The 13,991-nt window shown below is 42.3% G+C and overlaps 1 protein-coding gene across 13 annotated transcripts in view; it reads left to right on the top strand.

Moving 5' to 3' along the window:
* Positions 1–13,991, top strand: part of CADPS (calcium dependent secretion activator) — a 472,068-nt gene that overhangs the window by 122,518 nt on the left and 335,559 nt on the right. For all 13 annotated transcript variants that reach the window (XM_073901482.1, XM_025885231.2, XM_025885232.2 and 10 more), the window contains exon 3: positions 4,538–4,870. In XM_073901482.1, the coding sequence (XP_073757583.1) occupies positions 4,538–4,870 (333 nt within the window). The remainder of the gene's footprint in view (positions 1–4,537; positions 4,871–13,991) is intronic.

Raw genomic sequence — 13,991 nt, 5'->3', positions numbered from 1 at the left:
TTAACCCCTTTGAACCTTCACCACCATCATCACTCGTCGGTGCTTCTGCAAGTGCCCCCCACCTGGCCCCCTACCTATTCTCTTAACCCCTTTCAGGTTGGTTTTCTACATTAAAGCCAGAGAATCTGAACTTGATCATGCCATGTCCCTGCTTAAAACCTTCAGTAGCTTCCCAGTGCACTTCAAATGAAGACCAATAACCTTAATGCGGCTTCCCATACCTTCCTCCACCTGGCTCCTTCCTGCCATTGGTCACACCCCACCCCTCACTGCCACAGCCACAATGGCTCTCCCTATTTCCTCAGACACTCGGGATCTTTACACATACTGTTCCTTCTCTCTGAAATACTCTTTCACTCTCTTTTTACTTACCCATCATTTACGTATCATCCCAAAGGAGTTTTCCTCCAGGAAGTCTTTCCTTACTCCATACTGGAATAATTTCCTATAGACACCTTATAGACACCCATGGTCCCATGTACTTCCCCTTGAAAGCACTTGGCCCAGATTGTAATATTTCTATGGGATTATTAGGATGACGTCACGGAGGCATGAAGGCTGGATCTGCATCTGTTTTGCTCACCACTCTATTGCCGGTACCTGGCACGGGGACTTCTACCTAGTGAGTGCCCAAAGACAGGATGAATGTGATCATGAAGAAGAGTATAAACATTACAACCAAAAGGGCAACCTCAAATTTTTTTAGTTCAGTTGTCTTCATGTACAAGTAAGAAACTGGAGACCCAGAGAGGGGAGGTGACTTACCCAAAGTCATACAGCAAGTTAGTAGTAGAACTGGCCCGGGACCATGGTTTACAGCTCCTGCCTCAATGCTATACTGCAGAAACTTCTTCCTCTCTTTGCTTCGAAACTTTGGTGTTCTTTTTTTTTTTTTTTAAGATTTTATTTATTTATTTGTCAGAGAGAGAGACAGAGGCAGGCAGAGGGAGAAGCAGGCTCCCTGCTGAACAAGGAACCCGATGCAGGACTGGATCCCAGGACCCTAGAATCGTGACCTGAGCCGAAGGCAGATGCTTAACCAACTGAGCCACCCAGGCGTCCCGAAACTTTGATGTTCTTTGAGACCCAGACCTATAACTGGGATACAATGTATTAAGTAGATGGAGAAACTATCTGCATTAAACATTACAGATTTTCAGGAAAATTCTTTATTTCATTAAAGCTCACAAGGCCTAAGGATTTAGTTGAAGCTCTTTTTCTACAGTTGATTTTTAAATGAACTCTAAGGTCTCAACTGAGTACCAGTTAGTTCCCAGGCACAGAGAAGCAGGCCATGGCCCTTGCCTGTGAAGCAAATCCTCAGCCCTCCTTCTTTTTAAATTAGTTCATTAATTTAGCAGTAGATGGAGAGCACCTTTCTCCTCCCCAAGGAAGTCTTTGTGATGAAGCAGGAGGCAGCGAGATGTCCCCCAAGCACTGCTGTCTCCTGGCTAACAAGGGCATTTCCTGAAATCTGACAGGGGAGTGAACATTTGTTCTGCCTCTGGAAGGATATTTATGCACCTTCTGAAGTGTGACCAGGACACAGCTCAAAAATGTCAGATGTTTCCTCCTCATGAATATGAAGCAGCAGTTTCACCACCTTGTATTACACCCCAGAACCATGTAGCTTGTGTACACTTCCAAATGGTGGGCACTGGAGCAAAAGTAAGCTGCTCTTAGTGGAGAGCGTGGTCCCAGGACCTTAGGCAGCACAAGCAAAACAACCAGGGGTTCTTCACCAGACAGAAGAGGTTCTCCACCAGGCAGGCGAGACCCTTAGGGAAGGAAGGAGCCGGGGTGAAATTACCTTGTAATCAGCCAGTTTGAGTTACCAAGAACAAGTCCCCACCCCTCTCTGGAGTCTTGGTTTTCAGTCTATAAGATGGACTCACTATAATGCCTACCTTCTTTATTCATTTGCTTTTAAAGTGCCAGGCTCTATACGAGAGGTAGATGACATTGTGGGGAACAAGAAGGGCACAGCCCTAAAGGAGTTCACATTTCAGGAAGGGAGACATTAAATACATATTTACCCAATACTTGTTCAATTTCAAGTGTGGTGAGCATCATTGAGAGAATAAAATGAAATATAAATGGTGGTTAACATGTGTCAGACCTCATGCCATGTTTGCGCATAACAGTAACAGCTACGCTGGGGTTCTGGTCCAAGATGGCGATGTGGGAAGACCCTGAGCTCACCTCCTCCACAGGGACAAACCAAATCCACACCCATTTATGGAGCAATTCCTCCTGAAGTAGAACTGAGGGCTGACTGAATAGCTTCTGTATGACAAAAGCTGACGAGACCACACAGAGCACAGTTAAGAGACAGGGACAGGGTAACGAAAGGGACTTGCGCCCCCAAAGCTGCCAACTGCAGAAGGGCGGGCCCGGACTGAGGGACCCGGCGGGCACAGAAAAAAGCCGCAGTTTAAAAGGGCAACGAGAATATAAAGGAGCTAGTCCTAGATCGCCGCCGGCTGGTGGGCGAGCCGCCGGAACTCTGGGTCGAGAGGCTGGCGAGCCGCCGGGTTGACGCCCCCTCCACGTGACAGGAGCGCGGGGGGCGGGGGGGGGGCCTGGACGGCAGAGCCCGCTGGCCGCCTCAGCAAGCGCGGTCCCCCCAAGGCGGCCCCAGCCCTCCACACACCCGGACACCCCTGGTTGGCGCTCACCATAGCTCTAGCTGCGGCGACACAGCAGCCCAGAACACTCTATGCCCACACCACTTGGGCTTCAGGCAGCTTGCTAGGGCACTGCTCCGGGACCTCGTGGCCCATGCCCGCTTCGGCCCCCAGCCCATCCCCAACCCCCACGAGGGCACCCTCCGTGCAGAATGCCCCAGGAACCCCAAGTGCATGCCCGCCTTGGTTCCAGCCACCCAAGGACCTGGGTTCCAGGTCTTGCATGCCCTGCATGGAGTGCCTCAGGCAGGACCTCACCTCAGCTCTAGTCACCCCACTAGGGCACCCCCTGCAGTGAGCACTCTGAGACACCCTGGCTTGTAAGAGTTGGTGAGGTCGTGGAGAAAAAGGAATGCTCATGCACTGTTGGTGAGAATGTAAACTGAGGCAACCACTTTGGAAAACAGTGTGGAGGTTCCTCAGAAAATTAAAAAGAGAAATACAATATGATCCAGTAATTCCACTACTGGGTATTTACCCAAAGAAAACAAAAACACTAATTTGAAAAGATATATGCACCCCTATGTTCAGTGCAGTATTTGCAGTAGCCAAGGTATAGAAACAAAGTGTCCATCAGTAGATGAATGGATGATGAAGATGCGGTGTGTGTGTGTGTGTGTGTGTGTGTGTGTGTGTGTGTGTGTACATGTACACCCTTGAGAATATTACTTAGACGTAAAAAAGAATGAGATCTTGGGTGGCTCAGTTGGTTAAGTGACTGCCTTCGGCTCGGGTCATGATGCCAGGGTCCTGGGATCGAGCCCCGCAGAGGGCTCCCTGCTCAGCAGGAAGCCTGCTTCTCCCTCTCCCAGTCCCCCTGCTTGTGTTCCCTCTCTCGCTGTGTCTCTCTCTGTCAGATAAATAAAATCTTTAAAAAAAAAAAAAAGAATGAGATCTTGCCCATTTGCTACAACATGGATGGACCTAGAGAATATTATTCTAAATGAAATAAATCTGATAGAAAAAGACAAATGCTATCTGATTTCACTTATATGTGGAGTCTAAAAAATAAAACAAATGAATAAATAAATAAAAAGCAGAAATGGACCCATAAATAAAGAGAACAAACTGAAGGTTGCCAGAGGACAGGGGTGGGAGATGGGCAAAGTGGGTGAAGGGGAGTGGGAGATACAGGCTTCCGGCTATGGAATAAGGAAGTCCTGGGGTAAGAGGCAGAGCATAAGGAATATAGTCAATGGTATTATAATAGAATTGTATGCTGACAGATGGTAGCTACGCTGTGGTCAGTGTGGCATAACATATAAACTTGTTGGATCACTGTGCTATATGCCTGAAACTAATGTAACATTGTACGTTGACTATCCTTCAATATAAAAAGTCAAAAAAATAATAATAACCATAACAACCCATATGGCATTACCATGGGCCACTTTTTAAAGTGGTTATCATATATGAATCCATTTAATCCTCATTTAAAAATACCTATGATGTAGAGACTACTATCATCCCATTTTATAGATGAAAATACTGAGGTACAAAGAGGTTAACTTGCTGAGAGAAACAACAGCCAATAAGTGGTAGAGAAAGAACCCAAGCTGTTGGAGCACAGAGTCTATGTAGTATATGCTGCCCCTCATGATATTACTGTCCCAATGTAATCCTTTTAACAACCTGGTAAGTACTATTATTATTTTCATTTTCCAGATGTGGACCCAAAAGCAACACATGTAAGTGACTTCTCTGAGTTCACACAACTAGGAGGTAGTGGGGCAGGATGCTGGTCCCTCCCATGATGCCCATAATGGTGGTCAGCCCAGCCCTCAGCCCTAGGAAACTGGTATTTCCAGGGCTAAGTCCCTAATATCTTTCCTGTCCCTATTCTTGCTCAGGTATTCCTGAAGAGTGACCGTGTAGCCCGTATGGTGCAGAGTGGGGGCTGCTCCGCCAATGACTCCAGGGAGGTCTTCAAGAAGCACATCGAGAAGAGGGTGCGCAGCCTGCCTGAGATTGATGGCCTCAGCAAGGAGACTGTGCTGAGCTCCTGGATGGCCAAGTTTGATGCCATCTACCGTGGGGAAGAGGACCCCAGGAAGCAGCAGGCCCGGATGACAGCCAGTGCAGCCTCCGAGCTGATTCTGAGCAAGGAGCAGCTGTATGAGATGTTCCAGAACATTTTGGGGATCAAGAAGTTCGAACATCAGCTCTTATACAATGCATGCCAGGTAAGGCGTCTCTCACCTGGGCCCCAAGCTGTGACTAAGTAGGGTGACATTATTACTTCTGTGTGCCCGAGGCACTGTTGTCTTCATGGGCCACTTCTTGATTAAAAAAAAAAATTAAAATTATATTTTATAATTGCATTGGTAAAAATTTAATATAAACCAGGCCAGAATATGTTCATGTTTATCTTCTGGTTTTAAAAGAAATGAAAACATTTTTGTACACGCTTAAAAGTCCTGTGGGCCCTAGGCACTGTGTATATCCTAATAGGTAAGTTGGTTTTATGAGTATCGTGTGACTCCCATGTGTTGAAAAAGCTAAAATATCAAAACAGTTTTTAAAAAGATGGTTTTGCCTTTAAAATATATGATGTTTACCAGTTGAGCGGCTTGTACTTCCTCAGCTAGGGTGACAAATGGACTTAGTACCTCATCATCAAGAGTAATTATTTAAAATAGAAAGCTTCCAGAAGGTCTGAGTATATCGTACCAGTATATTACTCACATCATGAATTTCCAAGTGGATTTGAGGGAGCTAGCTGAGACTCAGCTTGGGCCCACTCAAAGTGGGCCTTTATTTTCTCTAGATCAGGGGTTGTAGGAGTGAGGTGCTCTAGATCTTCATTTCCTACCTAACCTTTCCATTATTCATTCAACAAATACTTGTTGAATGAAGTGCCTACTTTGCAGTCTTTACAAATTTTCCTCAGTGTCACTTGGGAGCATTTTTAAAATTCACATTCCCAGGCCTGAAACCTAGAGATTCTGATTCTGCATTTTCAGGACAGGGCTCAGGAATCTGCATTTTAGGCAAGAGCTCCCTTCCTGGTAGTTTTATTGCCCTTCGTTTAAGAACCATTAATGAAACTCAGCTGTGCTCTTGATTTCCCTGGGCTAATTCTGCCCCTAAGGTAGGTCAAATTAAGACACTATAGTATATTGGCCGAGTTGTGCCTTACTCGGAATCAGACAGACCAAGGTAAATCTTAATATGACCTTCACTAGCTTTGTGGCCTTAGGGAGTTAGTTAACCTCCTCACACATGAGCTTGGGATGAAATTTTTATAAGGATTCAATGTGTACAAAGCCCAGAGCAACATGGGGCACTTTATAAATGGTAGCAGTTATAATAGTCTACCAGAAGAGGCAAAAAGTCCACAGACAGTATCAGAACAGTGCCATAAATGGTTAACATAAGAACTACAAGATTTTGAGGCTTCTTTCTGCCTTCATGGCTATCCTTTAGTTGAAGGCAGCAGCACCTCTTACCTGAATGACCACAGTGTCTACCCAACTGGTGACCCTGCCTCCTCTCTTGCCCCACAATAACATGCCCACCGCACACCAACTAGTGCAGGCTTTTTAAAATATAAATTGGATCAGGTCACTCTCCTGTTTAAGACATTCCAGTAGCATCCCAACATCTTTAGAGTGACATCCCAACTCTTTCACTAAGGCTTGAGGCAGTGCATGAACCACTCTTGCTCATAACTGTTTTCCCCGCATGCTCACTCACTGGGCTTCTTTCTGTTTCCCCAGCACACCAAATTGGTTCTGGGCCTTTGCATTTGCTCCTCCCTCAGTTTAGAATGCTCTTTGCCAAGACCTTTGCATTAATGCCACAGCTTAAATGTCAACTTTTCTAAGATGTCTTCCAAGACCACCCCATCAAACCTTCTTTCTTGCCTTACATCTCACAGAGTCACTATCCCATCCCTTGTTCTATTTTTATCATAGTTTTTACCACTGTTTTCCATTCCTTCTTCATCTGTTTTTACCTGTTTATTACCTGTCTCATGCTCCACTCCTATCCTTCACCAGAATGTTAGCCTTGTGAAGGTGGTGACTCATCTTTTGCCTTATTTGCTAATATTTCCATAAAACAATGGCATGAAAAATTCTTGGCACATATCGGGTGCTCAGGAATTGCCTATTGAATTAATAAATGGATGATGGCAGTTTATTCTAATTGGTAGATAGGGTCTTGGTATCAACCATGATAGCTCACCCAGAACTTTCTGGATGTTTTAGTAAGTAGGAATCTGTTTATCATTTCATAATATAATACAGATATTGCATTCAAAGATATTTCTCACATCCTATTTTCTTCTCAGCCAATTTTAATTCAGAACACTGATTGCCAACCCAAAGGTAGATGTTTTCTTTGATGGGTCAATAAATATTTTGAAATGACCAGATAAATCTCAATATGAAATTAAATTTAATTTTTCTTTTTATTTAAAATACTACTGCATCCCACATGGTGCTTTTAGAATGGGGTGAGCAGATGGTATTCCCAACCTCAAGAATATGGGTTGTCAAATCACCTGCCTGGGTTATAAGTAACGTTCAAAATCACAGAGCTAGTTAAGTGTTCCTAAACCTGTTAGTCACAGAATGATTCCAGAGATTTTTTCTTCTTCTTAAAAACAGCAGCATTATTGGAATGAATGCATTGTTATGCCATTTCTCATCTCAGTGTTTCTGAACTTGTTAAATAGGGTTAAGTGGCAGGATTATGTTTTCCCCTGAAAAGGAATTATTTAGATTCATAATCTCAACATGTTTTCCACAATCAGAAAAAAACATACAGTTACTCTTGTTGACCTAAATAAAGAGGTAAACTGAGGCAAGTTCAAACTTGTCAAAAAGATGAGCTTATTCGGGAATAGGAGAGGAATTGCAATTCCAGACATGCAAACTATAGTAAGCTACAGGTGAGTCTGTTGAAGGTTTGGAGTAGGCTCTATTTACATCAGTCTCTCAGTCCTTAAGTTTTGTTTTCCTAAGGACACATGCATGAAATTTTCCGTTTTATGTGCTCTGTTTCCATTTTATATTGAAATTCATCACATTTCCTCCTTTTGATCAAGATCTTTTTCAGAAAACACTGCTGATCAATTATGTCATTCATATGTTGTTTGCTAATTTTTTTAAGTGTAATTGGATTGCAGGTAGATTGTATTCTATGTCCCATGGAGCTTAGAGGGTAGTCCTCAGGTGTCTTTTCCCATTAGGCTGAGGAGGACTATCATCAGCTGTCTTGTCCCGTGGAGGAGGGAAATGATAATAGAGTTTCACTCGCCTCATTTGAACAAGAGGATTGCAAAATGAGAAATCTCAGCCATGTCCCTCTGAAGTACACGGTTTAGTTTCCACTGTCAGTTGGATTCCAGGAGAAGCCTTTGAAAGGAGAAGAATTTTATTTTGTACATACGTTTGGGAATAAGGCATTTGTTTACTAATACCAAACAGTAGAAATTTAATTAAAAAGATTAAACTGAGGATCAAAAGCCCAATGATGACTATTGATTAAAATGCACTTTTCAACCATCTTCCTCACTTGCCTATATTTAGTAGATCAAAAATGCCCCAAGTTCTAGGAGCTTGGCCAGCTTCTGCTAGCAAGTTGATCTTGTCCTTCGTTATTTTTAGTTCTTGTGTTATTTTCCCTGACTTACTGACATAAAAACGAAGTTCTTCTTCAAGTAGGGCACAGGTTCCTCTCGTGAGCAGTGAGAAGGTTAAGGGCTCTGCAGTTTTTGTAGCACTACTTCAGCAAGGCTGTCTATTTGAGTTTGTTGATATTCAAAAGCTCAGATAGAAGCATTGAAAGTGGTAGACATAACTATAGAAAGATTGTGAATTGCTTTTTCAAGGTCTGCTACTCCAACCCAAGCTAAAAAGGCTCTGGTGAAAACCTGCCCCAAACCCTTTCTATCTACTGTAGGGTTATATGTAGGCATCCATCCAAAATCATAACCTTCCCAGTTCTGGCACACCCTTTTAAGTAGATAAAGGACCCCAGATTAGGTATATAAGCAGTGGAGGGAAGAGTTTTTCTAATTTCATTGTCAGATGTGAGGCCAGTGATCCCAAAACATCCCTTCCAATTAAGGGGAAGTGTAGAGTTCGTGTTTCTTCCACATAAAAAGAAATACCCAATGTCTTCTAAGGCACAGTTGGTCTCTTTGCCCAGATATTTTTCCCTGGAATAAAAGAGGTGATCTCATGATCAGAAATATAATCATTATAATCATAATCTGATTTACTAGCATTGTGGGAATGATTATGTGGGTACCTTAAATTTCTGTAGATCTGAAGTTACAAGAGAGCTGATCTAGTGTAAATAAGATTTTGGTGGCGATATAGAGGATTTCTACTGCAAAAGTAAGTTGAATTAAGTTTCCCCCATTCCCCAGATTTTTTGTTAATTCCCAATGAAGTACCATTGAGTCGGGAGGACATTAGCTTCCAGTTTTCCAGTATTATTAGTTTTCATTGCCCCACCATAAAGATATATTAATGGAGGCAATGATATAGTCTTCTAGATTCCAGCGGGGAGTGAATTCATGTTCACCTGGATTATATAAAATGGTATAGTTACAAATATTTAGTGGGAGCCGTCCTAGAGTTTTGCCATTCCCATCATTATGTTTTTGAAATATAACAAAGATTTTGGGTAAGAGTCCAGACCTGAGTGAGGGTTATCCCATTATCAATAAGGAGTATCCAGAGGAAAGCCATAATATTTGGTGCCAGTCTTCTGAAAGGGAGGACATGTGTGATTTCCAAGCTATCAAAGGAAAATCCTATATCCTTACCAGGTAGGTTTTGCCATCCTTCTAAAGAAGGTGGCCAGGCCAACAAGTCACATTCATCATGAATATTATTTGCTCATGCACAAATCCAACAATCAATAAATTTAGCAGAGGGGCACCTGGGTGGCTCAGTCATTAAGCGTCTGCCTTCAGCTCAGGTCATGGTCCCAGGGTCCTGAGATCGAGCCCCACATCAGGCTCCCTGCTCAGCAGGAAGCCTCTTTTCTCTCTCCCGCTCCCCCTCCTTGTGTTCCCTCTCTCTGTCTCTGTCAAATAAACAAAATCTTAAAAATAAATAAATTTAGCAGAATCAGAGAGTTATTAAGGGAGGGATAAAAGGATGTGTTAAAGCTAAAGTAAAGAATGGTAGGAAAACTAGGGAAAGAATAATTGAAAGCATGAATGACAGGATTTAACTAAATATAGAGTGAGACAAGAAAGGAAAAAAAGGAAATTTATACAGGCCTGGTCCAGGTATCTTGTCTATTTTAGACTTCAGGTACTTCAGTCCCTAGAAATTTTCAGTTTCAGGTCACCATTGGGTATATAGGTCCATTCAGGTTTTGGGGATTTTGTTTAGATGTGGCGCCTGTATCCAGGAGTCTATTCCTTGAATGTGGCTGCACAGGACTTAGTTAAGGACACCAGGGAGGAGCCTTTCCAGCAAGGTTGAAGAAGGTCTTTTTGGAGATGTATTTTCCAATAGATGAACTCTTCAGGCTGCAGGGTGTGACGTTGGATGTCTTCATCTCCCGGGAGTGCACTAGGGAAAGATTGTTCTATCAAAGTGTGGTTATTTTTTATGGACTTGATCAGGCCCTTGCGAGCTTGAAGTGTATCCCCCTTTATTAGTTGTGGGACAAAAAAAAGTGAGGTCTAGGTGTATCAACCATCCTGTAATTATTACAAAAGGTAAAACTTCTATGTATCCCAATGGTAGTAGATCTAAGATTTAGAAGAACCAATGGTAATTCTTTTGGCCAGAGTACTTGGAGGATTTCAACTAATTTAGCTAAGTCTTTTTTTTTTTTTTAAAGACTTTATTCATTTGACAGAGAGAGCACAAGCAGAGGGAGAGAGAGGGAGAAGTAGGTTCCCTGCTGGGAAAGGAGCCCGATGTGGGACTCGATCCCAGGACCCTGGGATCATGACCTGGGCCGAAGGCAGTGGCCTAACCAACTGAGCCACCCAGGCGTCCCTAATTTAGCTAAGTCTTAATAAATCCATTTGTACATTTGACCAGTCCTAAAGACTGAGGATGCTAAGAACAGTGAAACTACAGAATTGGCCAAACAGAATAGCTTGTCGAGGTATTTGACCAGTAAAGTGGGTTCTCTGATCACTATGAACTTCAAGGGGTGTTCCGCAAGTAGGAATAGTCTTTTCTAATAGGACTTCAGCCACAGAAGAGGTAGTCACCTATCTACATGGGAAAGCTTCAGTGCAATGTGAAAACATGCAAACCATTACCAGAGCATACTTATATCCATGAGATGGGAGCAATTGTATGAAATCTATTTGCCAAACCTTGAGTGATTCATTGGGTAAATTAAAATCTTGGGGGCTGTATGAATAGGCTTCCCTGGATTACATTTAGGATAAGAGCAATCAAGAAAGGTACTTTCTGTGTGTGGCCTTGCCAATGTTTCCCCACCAATATTAATTTATGAATGTTACTTCATCAGTTGACCAATGATTTAATTCATGTATGGTGGTTAATAATGGAAATTTTAGATTTTCTGGTAGGAACAGTTTGTTATTTGGTCTGAATCAGAGTTTCTTTTCTTCGTGATACCAACAGCCTTTAGCTCTCCATCTTTGTTTTTCCTATTCAGAGCTTCTTTGTTCATGGGGGTATTGATAGATCTGGGGAGAGGTTTCAAGGGATCAATTTGGATCTTAACTTTGGGTACTATGAATTCTGAATATGTCCCTGGGGGATTTTGCCCATAGAGCAGGGGATACGAAACCTAATAAGGGGAATAAGTCTGAATTTTGATCTTCCCTGATTTGTAAAGTACTTGTGAAAGAAAAAGAGTTTGGATTTTCTTGGAGATTAAATTCGAGAGATTTAAGTTCAGGGGATTCTAACTCAAGAGTTATGTTCTCCCTTTCAAGAGAAGGAAATGGCAATACAATAATTTTCTAGGAAACCTTGTCCTAATAAGTGGTTGGGAGCTGATTCACTGAGGAGAAATGGAAGTTTATCTTGCAAATGTCCCAAGCAAAAGTGTATACATTTAGAAACAGGAACACACTGGTTTATTTGAGGCCCCCATTAATTAAATAAATACATTACTTCAAGGGGGGGGGACTGTTTAATTGTAATGGGGTTGAGCACTGATGAAGTAGCTCTTGTGTTGTTAATATTATAAGAGGTTCATCCCCAATCTGGAGAGTAGTTTCCTCTAGTCTCTTTGATGGTAGAATGAGAAACAGTCTCTTGTGTTTTCTTGGAATGAGTCTGACCCTTGGTTCTTGGAAAGTTGTCATCATCTGAATCTTTTTAATTTGTAGCAGTCCTTTCTCTGATGGCTGGGTTTTCTATGATAATGACAGAGTCCAGCAGGGAGAGTCTGCTTGGGAGATTTCAGCTGTTAAAGCTGGAGATTTAAATTTTAGTTACCCTTCTTTTGGAATCATCTTCTAGGGTGTAGGCTAACTGATGAGTTAGATTGACAAGATAGATCTCTGTTTAAATCACTTACAAACATTCAATTAAAGGCCACCCTGGGGGATTGAATGTCTATAGGGAGTTCAGAATTTTCTTTAAAAACAGTTTGGAGTTTGCTGTAGTAATCATGAACAGATTCATCAGACTTTTGGGTGCATGCCTGAATTTGTTGCAGTTTACTGGTTTAGGGAAAGCCCTCAGAATGACCAGATGCAGCCTTTTGGCTATTGCACAAGCTTGGTCATGTAAAAGAGCTGGTACTTGACTTAACACTCCATTAGCAGCTTTCGTCTAGTGCTTGGCTTGACCTTTTCCAACAAACATATAGACTAATTGATAAAGATTAGAGAAGCCAGGTTGATAATTTTGAGTGACAGTATTGAATTCTTCAACAAATCTATGAGGATCCTCAGTTACCTTGGGAAAATCTTTTGCTATAGCTCTAAATTCAGCTTTAGTCTGTGGTACGTAAGAAATTCATAATTTAGCAGGATTGTCAGAGAGTTTTAAGGTTCATTTGGCAAGGTTTCAGCCCTAGAGAAGAAGGGGAGTGGGGATAAAGGAAGGGGTTATAATAGGGCAAAGGTAGATATAGCAGAGCTGGAGCAGTGGGATTAGGGGAGACCTGGCTGGTGCTGTGAGGGCAAGACTTCGGATGCTTCTTTATCTCCTCTCATTCCTTATTTGTTTCAGTTTACTTAAAAGTAGTGTTTTGTAAAGAGGCAGTTTCAGAGTCCTGAATACTTTTAGAAACCTCTAGGTACCAATTAACGTAGCTATCCCATTCAGAGTGTTTGTTCTATTGCCATGGACTTCTAATTCAGTCCAGAGAAAAACAAGGCTGGGGAGACTGAAAGTTCCCCATAATGGCCACTGAAGTTCTAAATTATTAGCAAGGTGGTCCATTTGGTCAAAAATATACATGAGAAGAGACCACAGTTTTATAACATAAAACCAACTGGGAGCCCAGAGGGAGGGCTACCCTTAGAACAGTCACGTGATTGGGATTCCACATTTTAGAAGTTTTCCTGAGAGTAAAAGAAAAGTTACTAAACAGCCTGATGGATGTGCGTTCAGGGTTGGAGGTTGTCTTTTATTTTACAGTGTGCCTTTCATGAGATACTTTTCTCCCTCTGGTGGACACCCTTTGCTCTAGTTTTCCAACTGGTAACCAGGTGTCCCTTGTTGCATAGAAATTATCTTGCGGTTGACAGTTCAGTCTGACCCTCTGTGACCAATTTATCCTGTCGTATTGGGTGAGGCTCTTGCTTTGGGAATTGGTCTCTCATAAGGAAGTGGTGAGTATTCTTGTAGCATTTATGTGGTCTACCCATGCCCCCAATTATTACTTATTTTTTCTCTCAAAACTTTTAAGATAATTACACCAAAATTCTCGTGTGCTTCCAATAAGAAAGCAAACAGTAGAGTAGTCATCAAAAAGGACAGCGCCTTTCAACAGAGCTTGAATCAAAAAGCTCAACCAAAGGGAGGGAGCTCAGAATCCAAAAGGAGACTTGCCAAATGAAAGTAGAGAGTGACTCATGGAAGCAGTGGACTCAAGGGGCTCAGTGTGGAGCCTTGCTTCATTCTGAGGGTTGTCATTCTTCAGGGGTCATCTCCTTCCCATGCCACTTCTGACATCAAGGAATGTCGATCTAAATAAAGAGGTAAACTGAGGCAAGCTCAAAATTGTCAAAAGTTTATTTGGAAACAGCAGAGGAATTGCAGTTCAGGATGTGCAAACTGTATAGGCAAGTCCATTGAGGGTTTGAGGTAAACTGTATTTATGGGGAGGGAATGTAAAGAGGGGAGTGTCTAGTTAGAGCCTGTTAAAATTAAAAACAAAAGG

The sequence above is a fragment of the Callorhinus ursinus genome, unplaced genomic scaffold (assembly GCF_003265705.2).
Source record: "Callorhinus ursinus isolate GAN/ISIS: 27379988/994484 unplaced genomic scaffold, GSC_fseal_2.0 scaffold15, whole genome shotgun sequence".
Taxonomy (NCBI): Eukaryota; Metazoa; Chordata; class Mammalia; order Carnivora; family Otariidae; genus Callorhinus; species Callorhinus ursinus.
Note: the sequence above shows the minus strand (reverse complement) of the source record. Positions and strands in the feature narration are given on the sequence as shown.